General features: G+C 43.5%; 1 protein-coding gene across 1 annotated transcript in view; it reads right to left on the reverse strand.

The window, feature by feature from the left end:
- Positions 1 to 5,928: 5,928 nt before the first annotated feature.
- The window catches only part of MGMT (O-6-methylguanine-DNA methyltransferase), a 170,134-nt gene continuing 155,258 nt past the window's right edge, over positions 5,929 to 20,804 (reverse strand). The window contains exons 5-8 of the mRNA XM_067000914.1: positions 14,642 to 14,781; positions 8,074 to 8,143; positions 6,965 to 7,194; positions 5,929 to 6,829 (exon numbers count right to left, since the gene is read on the reverse strand). Of these exons, the coding sequence (XP_066857015.1) occupies positions 6,752 to 6,829; positions 6,965 to 7,194; positions 8,074 to 8,143; positions 14,642 to 14,781 (518 nt within the window). The 3' untranslated portion in view covers positions 5,929 to 6,751. The remainder of the gene's footprint in view (positions 6,830 to 6,964; positions 7,195 to 8,073; positions 8,144 to 14,641; positions 14,782 to 20,804) is intronic.

A 20,804-nucleotide genomic window follows, 5' to 3' on the forward strand; every position in this document is an offset into this window, starting at 1 on the left:
TTAACCTTTTTTTTTTTTTTTTTTGAGTCATACATACACCGCAGCCTGCATTATACTGCTCGAACCAGATTCACAGGAGCCCCATCAGAGAGAATACTGCAGGACCTCAACGGACCTCAACATTTTCAGCTCTGACTTTGGCAAAAAGGCAGCTTGTCCAGAGCAAGCCTGCAGTGGTCGACATAAGGATGTAAGCCTGTGAAATAGAGGATGCTGCTAATCTAAAGGAATCAGATGATGTACCTGGTCTTTATCCTCTGCCCGGAGAAAAGAGACAAGCAATTAGTCCATCACAGCTTCTTTGCCATACCAGGACTGGAAAACAGATTGAAGGGGTCAAAAAATTCAGAAGGCTCCACATGATCCGACATTTGCCTTGTCACAATTTTCTTGACAACCAGAAGGTTGGAGACAGTTTGCTGGTCATCAGGAACGGCGGTGCGGGAAGACTGATTACTGAGCTGGAGACAAGCAACCGCTCAATTAACGGCCTGCTCCCTCTCAAACAGTGCCTTCTGCAGGAACTCAGGGTATTTTTAGTCTGCTCTTTTTAGAGGACAAACGTGGTGTAAGACAGTTGCTGGAGCACACAAATGTTTCTTCAGTTTGCAGCCTCCCAGTGTTGCTGCTGTGGCTACAGAGGTGATCTCCAAACCAAGCAACATTCGGAGGTTCAAACTTCAATTGAGTGCCCTTCTTTTTGCACTTTCCTGCATTTGCACCATCATTTCTGCTGCAAAATACATTGACGGCAGTTGAAGCGACTTTCATGAGCAGTATATCAGTTAAATTTCAATTTTTGCCTTTACTTCCCAGTTCGATTTTGGCCATACTGAACGTAGCTCAGCAGAACTCATTCCTTGTACGGGTGGTTTTCCTAGGGCTCGGGAGCAGGCACTCCCCTTTCGTTACTCACACGGTGCCATTAGTGCAAGGTTTGCACCCGCGCTGGCTGCTACGCAGATATCGCCACAGTACAAACATGCACTGGTCCCTTTGCCCTCAGCTGTTCTATGTCTCTGCCAGGTATTTTTGGTGTCTGATTGCTGCTGGAAGGACAGATTGTGCTTTTGTGCATTGTGCCTTCTCAAGTGCTTGTGCCTCCGCCTTGCGAACGGTGGTGAACGGCGGTGCTGAGAAGGATGACGCTGTTTGGATAAAGATAAAAACACAAAACCCAGCCCCAAAACCACTCCTACTAGTGGAAATCAGGCGTGGGTCTGAGTTTCAACCAGGCTCTATGCTCACGCCTCTCTTTTCCATTTCACAAAGAGCAAGCAGGGGTCCTGACACACGCAGTGCTCTCCCTCCTCACTAATTTCTATGCAATAAGCCTGCTTCAGAAAGCCTTGCAAGGAGACATAACCGCTACAGCAGCACGGGCCCGAGGGACCGTGTTAAGGACAGCTTCCTGCAGCTTCCAGATCAAACGGAGGGGATTTGCTTTCTCTTTCTCCAACATGGCCGGGGCTGTGCTGCAGCCAAAACTCGGTGCTGGGGCCCAGTGAGCGGAGCAGAGTGCGGCCCGGCCAGCCCTGCCGACATGCATCCCTGCCGACATCCCTGCTCCCGCATGGGGAGCACAGAGGTTGCTCCCGCAACGCTTCTACTCCACCTACCAGTGATGGTGCAGTACAACGGGGCATGCTACCATAGCCAGATTATTCTTGGAAAACTCTCGATCTCTTGGCAGATCTACCAACAGAAGCTCCCAGACGTGCATGTGAGTGAAGTGCTACCCCGAGCCCCTTACAAGGAGGTTATCCGTAACTACAAAGTGGTCTTTTGGTTACAGTTTGCTTGTGAGCACTTTGTTCAGAAAGGAGAAGGGCATGTTTTCATTGAGCATTATAAAGAAAGCATTTAATTGTACCGCAGCCGTATTGTCATTTAAGCACTGAAGGACTGCTGCTTGCCCATTGCTCCGAAAATTAAATCTGCATTCAAACATCGTCATAGAATCACAGAATGGCTTGCGTTGGAAGGGACCTTAAAGATCATCCAACTCCAACCCCCCTGCCACAGGCAGGCATGCCGCCCCCTAGATCAGGTTGGCCAAGGTCCCATCCAGCCTGGCCTCGACACCTCCAGGGATGGGGCATCCACAGCCTCTCTGGGCACGGTGACGCTGTTTTAAAAAAACATGTAGCATGTACTTGCTCAACAAAAGCAGGCACGAGGATCATATTTGAGACTTAAATTTTAAAAACTCTGGGCCATAATCTATGTCAAACTTCCTACATAAGACAAGCCATGATAGCAAATACAATAAATAAAATCAGTGATTTTTCAAGCCAATACTTTGTGCACAAATGGAAACACGATGGCGTTTCACTCTGCTTGCTTGACTTTAAAGCTTTAAAGACTCAAATCAAGCCTGACTCTGCACAAGAAAATCCCTGTGATGGCTGCCGCCCGTGTCCTGGCCTGCTGTGGCTACTGCCCCAGTGTGTGCTGCCAGCCGGCCGGCTGCGCCGAGCCATGTGATGAGCACAGAGACAAACTGAAGGGCGGCTGAAATGTCCACCTTTCAACCAAGCCGTCTTCCATGTGGAACTACACCACCTCAGCAGCCACCTCGTGCTCTCCACATGGGTGAGGCTGAGGGTTATTTCCACCGAACGCAGGCCCCAGCAGACACCAGGCCCCAGCTGGAGCATGGCCGCGGCTGGGGCCTGGTCCTGCGGGGTTGGCAGAGCTTGGACGTGACCGAACATGGTGCTCCTCGGCAGCACCGTGCTCCTCAGCTTTGCAGGCACGTGGCCTGAGTGCCGCTGGCAGCCGCGGCTACACCGGTGGCACGGGCCATCGCGCAGGGCAGCCTGCGGTGCTGGGGCTGGCCCGCGCGCTCCAGCACCAAATGAAAAGCGCTGTTTAAAAGAACCATGTACAGCACTTAAAGGGGTTTTAAAAATTGATAACTCGACGTACTGTATGGGATCGATCTTAATTACTGCTCATGTGGAAATTTTTTTTTTTTTTCTTCTGGCTTTTTTCAATGGAAAAAAAAAAAAAAGCAAGCGACCATTAACGAGAAACTTTAAAGGCTCGTTAACAATATCCTTTCATCAATCACAGGGGCTGCCAGCGTGCCGCGCTCACGTCAATTTTCACCTCGTGGCCCCGCTACCAGGCCCAGGCTCCCCGGCCGGCCCCGCGCGGACAGGCCCGGCCGCGGCGCGAGGCTGATGGAGCCCAGACCGCCCCGCTGTCGCCCGCCGGTGCCGCCGGGTCCAGCCCCAGCCCTGCTCCGCTGCCACCCGCCCGTTACTTCACACGGGCCGCGGGCTGGTCTGGATCAGCCCCGGGAGGGCTGATAAGGGGCGAAAGGATGGAGCCTCGGCGGCAAAGCGATGGTGCCGGGGCCGAGGCCGCCCCTGCTCGCTGCCCCCCACCCCAGAACAACAGAAACATGGGGAAAAAGAAATCAGATTTCTGCTTCGGCAAGAAGAGGGCACCACAAAAATAGCAATATTAAGAGCAAATCGTCTGGAAGTCCAGCCCATAAAACAGGGAGAGATTACAGGTTTTGCTAGGAAAAAAAAAAGAAAAAAAAAAACTGCGAAAAATGCTACCTTTTCAAGGCACGAATTAAGTATTATTTATTTGTTACTCGTATCCTGTGCATGTTATTTGAAACAAAAATAGTACGTGGATCTTTGACAAGCTGTGTTTGCACATCAGTGTAACTGAAATATCCTGTCTGCCGTAATGGCAAGTGAGTGTACCGCCCGTAATATTTTCCATTGTTTTTAAATCCAGCCATGGTAGCACCGACCGGAGGCGCACAGCAACCCAGCAAGGGCAGGGAGTTTTAAAGAGAAGCCTTCGACTGGCATTTCTGTTCAATTTCTGCAGGAATATAAAAGGAATTACAATTAAATCTGTAAATGCAATTCTTTGAGGATTTTTTACATTCCTATAAGATTCTTACTGAGCAATTACTCTTGAAATAGTACATAAATCTTACAGGGCTCCCATTGGATTACTGCGCTTTAAGTTTTTAAGCAATCTTTCTGTGAGTTTATTTTTTATCGCATTTTCTTTAAAGGAAAGCAGGTCTTCAGCACCACCTATCACAGCAAATAAACATTTTAATGCAACGTGCATCTTTGACCGGGGTGCAATACATACTATAAATATTATGATTTTTAGATTTGGTAAAACACGGGAAAAAATGATTAAATGTAATAATCTATCTCTGGAAGAAATAATGATCTATGATGTTTACAGAAACAGTAGATTAAAATTACTGCCCCTTGTCTACAACTTAATGCATTTGGAAAGTGATAACGCTGTCCTACCAACCACATCACTGTTCATCACTCAACCGATATGCTGTACAGCAAATATCAAGTACCACTTTAGAGGAGTGTGGTGCTTGAGAACTGTTTAGAAAAATTAAATGGCAACTTTATGGGGCAAATAATTCTGGCCTTCATCCGATGACTAATTCCTCTAATTCTAAATGAGCTTGTTGCATGAGCAGAGAGAAGAAGATTTGGGCAAATATCTAAAAATGGCCTGATATCTACAATGAACTGGTTTTCTGTTTAAGATGCTTACAGTATGAGCTCATTACGTTGCAAACTCTGCTTGCAAGAAAGTGATCTGTAACAATCCCTGAGCCTGGGGCCCTTTACCATTTGGTATTGATACATAGGATGCAATCTGCATTTTTCATTCCAGCATAAAACAGTACAACCAGTGTCGCTGCAATGCTGCTGTAAATCTGACCCAGGAAATACAACATATTCCTTTTAAATATTTCCATTGGCCTTAGACTGGCTGTAGAGCATGTTTTGTATGGAAAAAAAAGGGAGGGGGGAGAATGACCCACCGCAAAATTCAGTTTCTTCCATGGTCAAGGGCATCTATTTCATTATAAATGTAGTTCTGCCAAAACAAATATTATTTTTGAATCTTTCATTATCTTAGTCTCTGGAAATGGGCTAAAACAGCATGTGTTGGTATTAGATGCTGCAGAGCCAGCTGTCGTGCCTGGCTGCACAGTGTCTCAATGTCAGCAGTTCAAAGCACTGCAAGGCTGAATGGGAGGAAACTTGATAGGTCAGAGGAACCCAATTCCAGGCAAAAAGAACATAGCTGTCTTGTTCCGAGTGTTTTTTTTTTTTTTTTTCCCTATGTGCATGCGTATATAGAGGTATGTATTCGGATGCCTGTGTTTTAATATCTTTTCCCCACTTCGGTGTTTTCATAAACTGCCATGACCTCCACCCAGAGCAGGCTGCAGGCGACTTGGGGCCGGCACCAGCACTGCTGTGAGGGGGCCGAGAAAACCCCCAAATCAGTCCCTGTGGGCTCTGTGTCTTTCTTTTTGGCTGGGGACAGCCCCCTGTCGATGCTCCCAAACAAAGGCGACACTGCTGGTGACAGTGCCACCGCCACCACATGCAAGTGCCCCCATGTCACCGGGTGGCGAACACTCACAGCACCACACGGCCTCGTGGATGGACTGAGAGCAGCCAGCTCTGAGCATGACTTCCCGCGGGAGTTGGGTGCCCGCCTGGCCACGGACTTACCCCCTGGAAACCAGCGCTGAGGTTCACTGTGTGGGCAAAAATACAGATAGGCACATGAAAGAGCAAATGTAAATGCGACACAAAAAATAGCAAGGGATGTAAATGTGAAAAAGGTTAAAGTTTGCTTGATACTGCGTTCTTTTGTTAGTATCATATGTTACAAAAGAAAGTAAAATACACCCAAACTGTACATATTATAAGGCTATATTTTTATCTCAGGGTTCTGGTGACACGTACAAACCACTTGAGCTTTGCTTTCGTGGTTTATATTGCCACCAGAAACCCTTGATAAAAATACAGCTTTATATTGTACAGTTGGGTATAGTTTATTTTCTCCATATATCATATACTGTGTTTTATTTATAAACATATACAAAGACACTCGTACATGCAAAGCAGTTTTTTTATTGAAGTAATTCTGAGGTATCAACAATACTACATTAACTAAAGCATTGTAACACAATAATTTCTTGGTTAGCAATAGCATTTCTAAAGAGACGCCTATGAAAATATGATAAAACACATAAAAAAATCAGTATTTCCATGTTGGAATTTATGATTCCCACACTGAAAATTTCAGCTTCTGGTGGCTCGCACTTTCAGAGAACCCTTTTTAAACCACCTCAGAATTTAGCTTTAACATCTCTTGAATCCTTTCTTCAGAGAGACTACAGGAAATAAAGCTTCATGTAATGGAGAACTGCAAAAATCTAAGGAGAAATTCAAACACTTAAGGAAAGGCACTGCTGATGAAGATGCAGCTACGATGAGCTTTTTAATATTTTGTCCAGCTTGCGCTCATCTAACTGCTCATTTTAAATATTCTCATACAACTTGCCAGCACCTACAGCTCCACCTGCTTTTTGCAACATTCACAAAAGCAAAATTTTTATTCCTGCCTTGAGCACCTCTCAGGATCCGAAAAGAAAAGCCGCGAACAAGCGATTCAATAGCCGCTTCCTTTTGACTGCATCTCAATGTGCTCCATTAAGCAGTGTTTACGTAAAACAGCATTTCAGCAGCGCAAACATCAAAGAGAGGAGGGGAGTCCTGGCACCAGGGCTGGCAGGGGGACAAGCGCGCCAGGCGGGGCAGGAGCAGGGAGGCGCGGGCTGGCCCCTCGGCGAGCCAGATGCTTCCTTAGAGGGACGCTTGCACCTCGCATTTGCCATGCCCCTCCCTCTCCCCTACCCTTGCTTTAATGGACATTAAAAATAGAACAAAACAGGACTGGGGATGGGAACAAAATACACGCACAACAGGCCTGGACCGCTGTAGTCATTCTGCTGTAAAATGTAAAAACAAGAAAGGGCATATGAGCTGCATCCCCTAGGACGCATCCTGCTTTTTTAATATAGTGGTGCCACCACACATTTCACTTCGGATGTTGCATTATATTTATATGTCACTCAAATATTTACCATTTTTCTGAATTCTGCTGGGTGCTCTGAGAGCTTGTTATAAGCCAAGTATCCGCGGCTGTGTGCCTTGGCAGTCGAGCAGCTGTGGCTGAGCCGCATCAATATGCTAACTTCTCTTTCTGGAGCTTCTCGTGCGACAAAAGCCACTCTTTCATAAGGTTCCCTCCTCCGTAGTTGCCGGTCTGCCCGCTGCTGCGAATCACCCTGTGGCACGGTATTATAATCGGGATCTGCAACACACACAAAAATAAGAAAGGAAGCGAAGGGTGATGCAAAGTGGTGGCTGGAGAAGACCAGCGAGGAAAAGGGCTGCACCCAATAAATCCGCTACCGCAGCAGCGTTCGCCTTCACCGTGCTAGCGGCGGCACGGATTTAAACATCCGCGTTAAAGCCCACCCTGGCAGCCTGCCGGACAGCATCAGGGCCTCTCGCTTCTGTCTGCTCTGCTCCACTGCCGGAGCGGGCGCTGGGCACCAACTGCCCTGCTGTGACGGTGTGTTCCGACCACGTACCTGGCTCGGAGGGAAAAAACAGCATCGGGAGGAATGAGCCCTGGCAAAAACCTCAGCCTGGGCGCCCACAGGACACCGGCCCACGCCTATCTAATGACTTGGAGTTAATTTGATGAATTATTGTCATGTTGCCCACGTTCTCAAGAGCGCTGGCAGTTGTTTCCCACCAGCAGGCACACTGCATGACCCCGCATGCACTTGGAGCAGAATCGCCCCTGGTTCATGGCTCTGGGGACACCGCGGAGCCACAGCACCGAGCCCCCATCCCCTGCAGGGCAGTGATGTGCCCAGGGACGTGAGGTGCCCTCCCTCCCTTGCTCCTGCAAGACGATGCTTCTGTGCAGGCAGCACTTAGGTCAGACGGGATGTTTCATATGGGAAAAGCAAGGAGGATCTTTCAGAACGCATGCAGCACATGCAGCCATGCACGCTTTTGCAACAAGCTTGTGTTTACAACAACGAGACATCTATGACCAATGACACCTCAAAACACACACAAGGACAGCACGGAGGTTCAGGACCATTATTAACAATCATTAGGAGAGGTCATATTTCTGGAACAGGGATCACTGAAAACGTGAGAACAGCACTTCCACGAGTGAGCTTCCTGAGCCTCGGCTCCCTCAGCAAATTCCTCTTCTCTCTATAGCACCTCGACGTGCACCGCTGAAAAATTCCATATAAGAACATGGCATTATTTATTATTTAACAGCAAGTCAATCCAAAATGGGTTGTGAATTTTTAAAACCTACAACAGGAGAGATTTAATTCACACCTAACCAATTGAAGAACTTCTTCTCATGCCTTCTACTTTGTATCATTTATAGCCAAATGTCAGGGATTCTGAAAAATCAATGCAAGAAGTTACATAATAGACTGATAATGTAGACTTGTACATAAACACTTTTTTTTTATTGCAGGCGATTATGATAGTTGAAGTACACATCATAAGAAATGCAATACATCATCTTTAATCATGCAGTTTTTGTTTTGGTACCTCCAGAGTAATTCAATTGTAATGATAGAACTGTGAGAATAATTTACTAAAAAGTGTTTTCTTTTTTTTTTTTTCTTTTCACAGAATAGGTATTTTAAGTAAAAATACGTACTTTTATTTATATATACACATATGCATAGGCAAATTACATCCTTTATACTGACTTGTTTTTACCACACTTCATATTTATTTCAGCAAAGTTCCGGCTGTGCTCATATTTGAGTCGAAGACCCAGACCTCAAAGCAGCTGGACAGCTACGGGCCAGACCTTCATAAACTGTTTTTTTGGGGGCTCTTTTGTTTTGGTTAAGTAATTTCAATGGCTGAAATTTAAAATCTCAATCTCAGCCCAAAGGCTATCACATTACAAGGGAATACACATAGGTGCTTATTGTTAATCAAGGTTTAATAAAAAATGCTTATAAATAGCTGCTTTATTTGGAGTTGGCAATGCCACAAGTGAATTATGCATCCATGACAACTCCAGCGAGTACCAATAAAATCTTTCCTCTAGATCGCCATCACATGCTTGGTTTATGACTTCTTTAAAGTTGTTGGTTTTGCAAGTGTTTTTTTGTTTGGGGATTTCTCTGGCTTTACAAGTCACTCGCACCAGTTACTGCTGGCAGATTTTCTTGAGTGACAAAGCAGTAACGAACCATAATGCACTGTAAAAAATATCCAAGGTTAATTTGCAATTCTTTAACAATAGAAAAAATGAATCGGAGTATTTTGGCAGTAGAGATGTAAATCTTGCTATGGACAAGGGGCCAAACCCTCTTTGTGAGCCAGTTCCCTGCAACCGCTTGGAGGCTGCAAAGACCCCGGGCCAGGGGTCTGTTTGCAGGGGAATTTTGTCAGGGAAATAAGTTGACACCTTTCTAGCTGCACCTTCTCCTGCTAAGTTGTATAAGAAAATGGAAGGTGTGCTCAAGCTGAAAAAAAACTATTCTATTTTCAGGTGGAGCAGGGTCACCTGCAGCCAGAGAGCTGGCACATGCCGAGGGCCTCAGGTTTCCCGTGTTGGTGCAGGACGGATCGCAGCCTCAGGGATGTGTGGCTCAGCTGCTCAGCATCATGCCATACGTGGAGGAGGAAATTTGGCCCAGGTGTGGATCTCCAGGAGAAACAGGGAATCTCAGATCTCTGCCAGGATACTCTCCCGTTGCAAAGGAGTAGCGATTTGCCACTGCCACGGGACAGAACACGCGGAGGAACTCCTGAGCCGCCTTTTTTAGGGCAGGGTGTTGAGCTAGCAGAGCTGCAGTAACACTGCTTTACTGCTAGTTGAAACGCTGTGGCTGGAAAATGCAGCCACTGAGATGAAGGGTGTGAAATAAATACAGCATCTTCCAAGCCTGAAATAAAGGATTTCATACCAAGTTTGTCCTAATGTGCGCAAGCCCATGCGTCATTCTCCGTAGTATTGGGTAAAAAAGAAAATGCATTACAAAAGCCCTATCAGCTCCGTAATTTAAAAATATTGAACATTGCTTCAGTTTGGCTTAATTGTGGTGACAACTTTCAGACTACTAAAATAATTAAACCTGCTAAAATTTATTAGGGCCCTAAGGACATTTTAGAGGGAGTACTACCCTAGTCTGGAGCTTTAATGCCTCAGCCACATTTAATGTAATTTTTATCAATAACCAAGCAGCTCATAATATTATAGCTCCACTGAAATCTTCATGCTGTGAAATCTAATTCATCTAATACATGAATCCATCACTTACACAGACCCTATCTCAAATGCTATAAAACTTCCAAACCCACAGATTTGTCTCCAACAAAAATAACATGAAGGGGCCCTTCAATCAATAGCGGAATCCCTCTGATTCGGGCACCAGCTGAATATTTTCTCCAACTTTGCTTTTGTTCTTCTGGGTAGAGGCCCACAAGGGAAAGAGCTTGTTTTCACTCGCAGCCTCATCAATACCTAAATCCTGGTGAACAAGTGACACTGAGAAGCTGTAATCAATAGCTCCCTGTGCGTTTTTTCTTCTGGTCAAATGGTTCAGCACTACTGACAGCCCTGACACTCAGAACATGATGCTAAATCTTTATCAACAGCCATCTGGGTGACTGGCAGAACAAGACTCGGGCGGTCATTAACGCTCATGGCAATCTGTGAATAAACTAACTCCTCAATAATGCGTTTGTTTAGAAAAAGGTGGGGAAAAAAACTCCCTGCACAAGGTATCGATTGCCTTTGAACTGCATTTAGCAAATTCCGTCTGAGGATGAAACAGAGCGGCGCTCCGCCGCGGTGCTCCGCTTGTTAAGAGTTTTCAATTTGACGCAATGGAAAACCGACCGTCCTATTATACTGCCTGATGGACTGGAGACTTACAGAAAACTGCCAAACTGTCAAAAATAGATCAGCCAGGCCATAATGGAAACAGCTGAAATATCAAGTTATAACATACAACAAGAATCACACTTAGCAAAAAATAATCTTTCAGTTTGCTCACGTCCTATTGCTTTTTCTCCCCCTATTCCCTTACAGAAACAAATACTGTAATGCGAACCAGCATGGGTTCAACTTTATTGCTAGCCACCTAAGGAATTAATGCACAAGTAGTTTTATGTGTTTGCAACATTTCAAATCCATACTTCACAGTCTTCTCATAAATGCACAATTACTCCTTTCACTCTCAAACGTTTAAAACATTTCGGCTGAATAATACCCGCGACTTTCGATAGATCGAACTTAGCGCCTGGGCACGCAGATCGCTTTTAGCCTAAACAATAGCGCAATCGGCAATCGGATAGAATATAAAAAACCGTATGCAGCTATTACTGCTGTTAACAGACCGCTGAAGACGTCTTATTTAAGCCACAGAACAGTCATTTAGGATGGCCTTGGACTAATCAGCCCAACATTCGCCATTTCCCATGAGTCTCTGTGATTTCTTTTTGATCCTCCTATACTAGTCTAATGAGATTTTTAATTGAACTTTATGGGTTCCCTTTGAGGACCACAGACCTTGCAATCAATCTGAACTGCAGTAAACTATTTGAAGTTTTTCTTGCAAAAGGTGAGCCATCCCCGCCATGTCCTTGGCATAAATTGAGGCAAAGATGTCGCATCTTTCAGCTGCTGCTGGCACCTATTCCACCTTCTCATAAAGTTGAAGGTCATTGTATGAATTATGTGAAGCAACCCCACTACAAAGGGAAACCTGTAGAATGCACACTACCAAAATTAAACACCAACCCATGATTTGTAGAAGGGAGAAATGTTCTGGTATTTTCTGGAAAAATGTAAGATACACAATTTTGTCAATATATTTGAGTAGCAGTGCAATGTCAGGCTCTACATACACCTCCGCTTTATTCTGAGCCCTCATTTTTACTGATAGCACTATCCTCATTAAATCACATTTATAATTTAGTCATCGTGCTTATAATTTAGTCCTTTAATCAAGGAAGTATCTCAAGGTGCAAACAACTTACTATTTTGCATAGCTTCTGCAGAAATCATTAATAAAAATACTCACCAAAGTTTCAGCTTCTCTCCTGTGGAAAGAAATTACTGATCTTCTGCTTAACAGAACATCACATTTCTGCAACAATTTTGAGGCAAACACTACTCAAAACCAGTATTTATATCTTGAAGCTCTTATTACAGGTGTAGCAGTTGTTAACACTGCAGTTCTTTAAATTCTTTGCTGATATTTTAATGATGCTGCAATTCTCATGACGTATTCAGTTTAATGATCTGTTTAGTTAGATTTAAAGCCCAATACCTCATCTGATAAACAGACTTCAAGTGTGTTTATAACATGTACAATGTTCATGGGTATTCTAAAATTCGATACATGTAGCACACTGCCATTTAAACTAGCATAATGTCTAATGGGTTTAAGCTTCCAAGCTCAATAAAGAAGTACACAGTGATGTTTTAAGTGTATATCTGATTTTCATATGAGACAGTTCATAGAAGCAGCATAAAGCTACGTTCCGTCAATACACTGTATTGTACTTGACAATACAAACTATTTTAATATGATGGAATGCTTTCCAATATAATATGGTGTACATTAAGATAAGGCAATACAATGCAAACCTACAGGAAACAGTTCTCAAAGAATAACAATATAGTGTTGTGCAAAAGGATATGTAATTGCTATCGCCTAGAAATGTACCCTGCTTTGCCCTCAGGCTGCAGTGGAGCAGCAGCATCCAAAGCAGCGGTAACAGCAGGTTGTGGTGTGAAAATTCCTGCTTTTTCCCCTGTGAGGAAGGATGAAAATAGTTCTGAAAATATACAGCAAAGCTACTGCATTTTTTTTAAATAGGTCCTATCTTATTTTTGTTATTTCCCACTCCATACTATGGCTATGGTGGTTTCTGTCCACAGCAGAATTTTTTAATAGTATTATAGGTAGTAACGTATAGCTTTAGGGGAAAAAAGAGCTCTATTAATATAATACTACTCCAATATCTCATAATAGAAAGCTGATGATAAAAAAATCAGTACTGTAATGACAGCTCTGCCTATTCCAAAACACATTTTTATTACTAGACATCTCCTGTAGTTAATCTGTAATTTCAAGCATATTCCACATGCAAACACAAATACAGTCCTTTTGTACTGCAGTGGGAGCACCTTTTCAGTACGTTTCTCATATTTTGCATATAAACCTTTACATGGTCCTTCAGACCTATGAGTCAGAGCATGCAGGCTGACTATGCATAATATGCAGATTGATTTTATGAATGAAGTGAAATATAAAGATAATGCGTGATGGCACTGTTAAAAAACCCCAACCCTTATTATTGCTATATGGAGAGCCACCATCTCTTGTGAAAACAGGTTTCTGAATCCACCTTGCAACTACATGCTGTGGTCTTACATGTGCCTTATTAAAGAAAAAACTGGGAGAACTGCACGCAAAAACAACACAGAAGGTCAAAGATTATGGCAGGTATAACACAGGAGAAAAAGAGAGGTATTTGGGTATGGAAAGACACACGTTGCTAAGGGCAAGTGGTAATGAGGAAAAATATGTTGAAGAATGGGCAAAAAAGGCTGCAATGATATTAATAGAAACAGAAGTTTTTATTTTATTTTATTTTATTTTTTTAAGGCAAGTTGCAAGGGAATGTGTAAAACCAGACATAGGGGCATTCTCTTCACTCGCTTTTGCTCTCCTTTGCACAGTGACAAGCCAGCTGGAGGTGGCAGCACCAGCCCCACGTGGCACCTTGCATCTGCCCACCTAAGGGGGTGTTCAGAGCCCACTGCTTCTCGAGGTCTGCTTCTACAGCTGGGGCCTTTATAGCCCAAACGCTGGGGTTTTAGGGAACCAGACTCCCTCCTCCTGCCTCTTGCACTGCGGATGATACACTGACTCTCATCCAGAAACACTCTCATTCAGGAGGGAGCTTCCCCAAACAGGATCCAGGCAAACACAGCCCAACTAGAAGATACGACCCCCACAGCGGCACTGATTCTCACTAACTTCACCTAGAGTAATCAGCATGTTTCAGGTGCATAAATAACGTCTGAAAATCTAGCCCTTGACTACTAAAAGGGAAAGATAATGATTGGGAAGATGGACAAAGTGACCAAGTACTGCAACACCTTTTCCAAAATCCACCGGGCTCACCTAGAGGACTACCTCCTCCAGTTGCTTTAAATTCAGCTCACCTTGATCTAAAGAAGAAATGCCACTTACATCTATTTTGCAGTGCATGAGAAAAAAGTGTTAAAAATTAGGGATTTGATTCAAATGTGTACCTACGTGAACTAAAATCCCTCCTCTTCCACACTTTCAGAAATACATCCATAACAGCACTCCATCCTCTCTGGCAACACATCCAAAGCTACTCACACCCTGTCAAATGATGTCAGTGCTGAGGGATAAAAGATTTCCCTCGCCTGATATGTAAGAAAGTTTGAAAACAACAAAATGGGTATACGCTGATGAATTAAAAGAAGTGTAATGTTTTTTTCCAAATCTAACACCATAAACGGTAGGGCATAAATCACATTAAACTGGGTTGTGCATTATTGCTGATTAAAAACACTTACTGACCTTGTTACTCATGGTAGACCAGTTTTCGTAGCAGATAAATTTAATCTAATGACATTTAGCCCAGAAAGCTCTCTAAATCCACCATCTTCCATCAACTTTATTTGAAAGTTGACGTGAACTTACAGGATTGCTCCTCATTGCTCCTCCCACTGCTCTTGCAGCTCTGCTGTTGCCCGCTAGGTCCGCTAATTTCTGGTAAGAAATGGCCTCTCCAAACTTCACATCTCTCAGCAGCGTCCACAAAACCTGCCTGGTGAACGAATCTGCAGAAACAAGGAGTACTGTTCATATGCATGGCTGAAAAACACAAGATGAAATACTCAAAACACCCAATGCAAAGCAGTCTCAACAGCAACTTTCTAATTTAAATTTAAACAGCCCTAATACACCATCCTGTTATTGTATCCTATATTACTATATTTAAATACATGATTATTAGAAAGAGCACTTCAAGTAACCGATCACTATAAAAAAGGATTTAAGGCTTTGATTTTCCTATATTTTTAATTTGCTTCAAGTACAATTATCCTGTTAACTCATACAATGTGGTTTTTCCATTAAATTGGCAGAGTATAAATTAGCATAGAGTCAAATTAAAAAGGGAAGAAATAACCGGCTCTACCTATTTTACAAAGCCCTCGCATCTCCAGCTAATTTCCAACTTCAGCTGGGACACACGGCAGAAGAAGCCCTAGAGCCAGCGGACTCGGTATTATCCTGGCTGACTGCATTTTATAGTTGAGACCCCCAAGCTACTGCTCAGCATTCCAGACATTACAGAATGTAAGGACTAGCTGTGACCTTGAATGTACAGCACATCCTTAATGACACAGGGCTCTGAAAAAAATAATGTATCTTCCATTATTTTAATTTTAATTCACCAGCAAATTGCTTCTAAGTGTTCCAATTGCTGAAATAATGAATAAGCAAATGCATTAGAACCAGCTTCCTTCTGTATTTCAGGGTTTTACCTTCCCAACCCAGGATTATCTGACAAAAGGAAAACCAATAGTCGCTCTAAGATTTAGCAGGGTTGGGCACCTGTTCCAAGTCACTTGTAAAAGCTTTGAAGATCTAACTAGTGAATAACTTACTGAGACGAGAGAGCTGGCAAACATATATGAACAAAAAAAAAAAAAAAAGAGGCCCCCTTGCCCTGTTGAGAGCTTCAGTCTGCTGCTTTGGCAAAGAAACAAACTGATTAAAAACATTTTCTTTCTTTAGTTGTCAAAAAAGACATCGATTATGTTACATAGCAAAATGTGATTTTGTTCTTAAAGGAAACCCATACACCATTATGTATGTGTTAAATAATAAAAATCACTTCTTAACTGAAGGGAATGATAATCACTTCATTGAAAAAATCTGTTTAGTCTTTATTATAACATTAAGCAAATTAAACATCAGCATAATCCAGGTGATACGAGAAAAGGGTCATCAAAGAAATTAACTTTGTTGTTCATTAATTTACATGGATTAGTAGAGGGCAAAGAGATAGCAAATCTGCTCTAGTTTTTTATGATATAATTTCAAACTGTACACCATTTGTGGCAGTAGGGTGACTTTGGGGTTAATCAGACTGATTTGTCCTTTTAATTGCTTTCTATTCAAAGAAAATTCATTAGATAATGTTCTCTTCAAAATTCATGAATCAATTTAACTGAAGAAACCACATTAACAGCTTTGGGTTCATTAGCACAAGCAGTTGTGTTACTAGCTGATTGCTAGGAGGGTTTCCTTAGGCAAACAGATTTTGTTTACTGTGATTTCTTCAGAAAGGTTTCTTTCAAACCAAGCCGCGACTTGTTGTTTTTGTAACCTCTCTTCAAGCCAGCAAGATCAGCGCTACCCTGAGCGCTCGGGTTTCGGGCAGTCACCGCCTGGTGCCCTCTCCTAGACACACGATGAGCAGAGAGCGCGCTGCCGCGGCCCGAGCCCCGGTCCCCTCGGTCCCCTCCGTGTCAGCAGTGGTGCAGGGACCCAGAGCACCCCGAACTGTCGAGGAGGAAGGAGCAGCCATGCGAGCCCCACGGCAGGACGGAGCAGCACCGGAGCCCCTGGGAGCACCACGCGACGTCACCGCGCCGAGCCGCGGCCAAGCTATCGAGTGCCTTTTAACAGGCTAAAATACGGCATAATAAAACAATTATGCATCGACAGGCAGGGACAGAGATTATCCTCCTTCCAGAGCCACTGTGCATTTTTCATGAGAGAATATATACTGTATCTGCACCGACATAAAACACTAGAAGTTATAGTTCAAAATAATGAAATATTTAGCGATCATGCACATCATTTTATAAAAGTATCTGAAAGCTCAATTTCATCCTGTAGGGAGCAAATGCATTAATTAGTTTAAGCAGCTCTAAGAGACACTGCCAAATACTGTTATTAAACTGTCTGCAAGTGTTAGTGCCTGTAAGCACAACCTGCCCAAATTAGATGGCTGAACTTTCACCAGTTTTCAACGCGTGCCAACATTTTATGCTGCTAAGTATCATTAGAAAATGCTGTAAAATCCGCACATAAAAATTAACACACGCACTCTGTCTGGAAACGCCTGACACATCCGTGAGTTCGGGATGACGGCGTAACTCGAGTGGCAGAGGCAGGCAGAGCAGCGACTGAACCGCGTCCCTCGGAAAGTCAGAAGTCGTCTCCTTCCCCCACACTGATTACAGCGCACGCACACGCGGCCTGCAAGGACCTTCTCTTCAGGCTACCGGCTCTCGACCACTCTTCTGCCAAAACCCACGTGTTACGCTCAACGCTGGAAGCTACTTCTCATTTAAGCGATCAGGAACTTGTCAGGCCTTACAGCAAGATGTACACTTCCCAGATTTCTGATGGAAGCGGGAGCTGCAGGTAACAGCCCTGCCAGGGGCACCGGCAGACCAAAGGATCGGGCGGCCGAGACCCGCGGTGGGCTCCCGTCACGGCTTTTGTTTCAGACGCTCTGTGGTGAACTTCTGGGACATCACTGCTACAAAAACCTCATCGCTGTCCCTTGGTATCAGTCCTATCGAGTATTGTAAGTGGCCCAACAACGCATCACCAAGCCACGCTGACCTGAAAGCAGCATTTACAGGTCGGTTACAAGCCTCTGCAAGGAGGGACCGGCACCGGGCCTGCCGCTAATGCCTGGTGGCTCCAGAGGTCACTCACAACAGCCTGCCAGACCTTAATTCTCCATATAAACACGCTACGTCCGTGAGGATAACAGAGTGAAAATCGAGTTTACTTTAACGCTGGCTGTATCATAACTTCTTAGCAGCGTAATTGAAGGTGGCAATTAGCGCACAGCAGCGCGGTGGCTCACTACCACCCAGCAAGGCACTTCCAGAGCAGTCGTGTCAGCGAGGGACGGGTGATGTGAGCAGACAGGCCGGGTGCCGCAGGCAGCGCCAGGCGGGGAGGGTCCGTCGCTGCTGTCTCCCTCGGCCTCTCCTTTCGTAATTCTTGGGGCAAGAGAGCTTCGTAAAATGCACAGTCTCATTTTACCTCATTTTTAATCCCTCTGACTAAGAGAGATTAAAGATCCGTCATTTTCTTTCCTTTTCCTCAATTCTGAATACTGGTAATACTAGTTATTATAGTTATTTTTTAAATTACTATTGCTATTATTATTTTTTTAAAATATATTTTCCTCTACTTTTTTTTTCCAAGGATTTTTGCAAATGCAAAAAAACAAACAATCACCTCCTTCTCACCATCTTTTTTGCAGCCTGCCTTGGGTAGTACATGGACAGCTTTTTTTGTCTTTATGATTATCTGTTTTCACCATCATTATTATCAGTAAAAATATCAAGCATAACACTTCAAAAATTTTCCAGTTTGTTTTCCAGTCAGGAAAACTTAATTTAGCTCTCAGGGCATGGAAGAGCAGATTGACATTTAAGCTGAAGAACTTTTGCTGACAATAAGCAACTATGTAAACAGTTAATGCAAGCACAAGTGTTAACTTTTAATAATTTTGAAACTCCTCACATTTAACTGGGCTTTTCAACCCATATTAAGTATGTCACCTAAAATTAATTTGATAACTAACAATCACTGCTACCCTAACCCAGACTAAAATAGCAAGCAGAATGTAAAAAAGATAAATGCTTGTCTAAGTTTTTAACTGTTTGATTATATTTTGCTCTTCCTATGAGACATATCATGAAATGCTTTTCTTCTGTTTTACAATGGCTGCAAGTCCCTGACTAGTGGTACTCTATAATAACAATAATAAAAAACAATTATTAGTTGCTATTAAGGGGTTACTAGAAATATAGTTTAGATGGCATGGTAATATACTATAAAATAGTCCATACATATCATTACAATGGAAAAAAAAAAAAAAAGACTGCTTAAAACCAGGGGTGCTGCAAACATTTTGGCAAAATCATTTGAGAAAAGACTATGAACTTTTATTGTTGCCATTGTCATGCATGATATTGATAGAGTATAGAGACAGAACATGCCTAACTGAAAATAATAGTTTATGACTACTTAGACAGCTGAATCAAAGCAAAGATGTTGGCCATTTTGCATTTTTCTGATATTTATGAATGAAGATGCAAAGATAATCTAATTAAAGTACGCTGTTCTGAATTTATAAAATTCACCATCAACTTTACAGTAAAAGCTCTGTTTATTAAAAAAAAGAGGAAAAGTTATAACAAAATAATATTTAATTTAAATAGGTAAATAATGGAGATATTAAAGCAGTATTCACCTGAATTCTACTTCTAGCTAGTCCAAGGCCTGCGAGCACCTCTGTGCCTGTTGTTCTGGACAGCCACAGTTAGACAGAAATTCCTCAGTTAAAAACATGGCGACTCCATTTATAAAACATAGATTTAAAGGAAATCCCCTGCATCAAAAGCATCAGCCTAATTTTTTAAAAATATTTAAAAAAAATTACTTGCAGAATCAAATCAGCACACCCACCGTGCCTTTATGCGTAGCATCTCCCACCGCTCCAGCAGCCCTTCCCTGCCATTCCACGGCCGGCCTCCGATGCCCTCGGTGCAGCTGATACACCTCAAACATTCACTGATTCTGTCTGAAACTTTGGCTAGCTTGCACATGTGCTTGAGCCGATCTTTGTCCACATAACGCCGCTGTAGAACGAGGTGTGTGTGCCCCGGTGGGTAAATCTGATGCATTTCAGCAACCCCCCTCTGCCTTGGCCTGCTACTGAGCACAGACACACAAAGGCCTGCACATCTACTTTTGATGTTCATCTCCTGAGCTCTGACTAGTAGTTCTCTAATTTCTTACCGCATATTTTTCCAGCCTTGACTCCAGCTAGGGTCTCTTCCTACCGCTCCCAAGCAAACAGATGTTTGTACGTGGTAACTACCACACCGATCCTTTCCCGTGCCACCACCACCTGATCGCATCATACGGATGTCTCATGCAATAGTTTTCTACATCCTTTCCTACTGATGACTGCATTTAATCAGCTAAATTAACATTTATACCTGAAATAGATCACACCCCTATCCTCAGATCCAACAACACAGGACTGCAGGCGAGGACGAGACGGATCTCTGCTGATTCCCCAGCTGCACAGGAGGCGGCTGCTCCGTGCCACCCACCGCGGGGCACAGCGGCAGCACGCGGTGACTGCAGCCACAAGTACTTATCTATAATGTATCTTTTATTTATTTATATTATTCCTCGCCAGCATACCCCTATGCCACCCATCACAAAAATTACTGGAGGTTCTGTGTCTAGCACGTATGTGAGTGGCACAAGTAAAGGAGTGGTATTTCTTGAAAACGTTGCATTGTTTCCCTGATACAGAAAACATCCTACACTCGTTCTGCATTCATCTGTAGATAACTTAAGCTCAACTGCAATGCATTTTCACTACAGAACTAGCAACCGTTCAAGCAAATGCTATAGTATTCAAAACTACTGACCAGAAGTATGCAGCAGTGACGATAACCCCAGTTAAAACTAATTCCCGCTCTAAGCTGCATTTTTGCTGAACGCAAGTCCTTGCAACAGACCCTGCAGTGCCCATTTGAGACCCAGCAGAAGCCCTGTACCATCTCTCCTACTATTTTCTGAATATTGCTCTGCAGATACGATTGCATGAGTAAACACTTAACTAAAAACATTGATACATAAATATTAGGCAATCCACATTAAAACCATCAGAGTACACCAGAGCACTTGATGATATTGTGCAGGTGTTGTCTCTTGCTCTCCCACAGGTCACGATATTCTCCTTGCTGAGCAGGCACGGGAAGTGCAGAAATACGGGCTAAGGGAGTGCTTTTATAATGCT

The sequence above is a fragment of the Anser cygnoides genome, chromosome 7 (assembly GCF_040182565.1).
Source record: "Anser cygnoides isolate HZ-2024a breed goose chromosome 7, Taihu_goose_T2T_genome, whole genome shotgun sequence".
Classification (NCBI taxonomy): domain Eukaryota; kingdom Metazoa; phylum Chordata; class Aves; order Anseriformes; family Anatidae; genus Anser; species Anser cygnoides.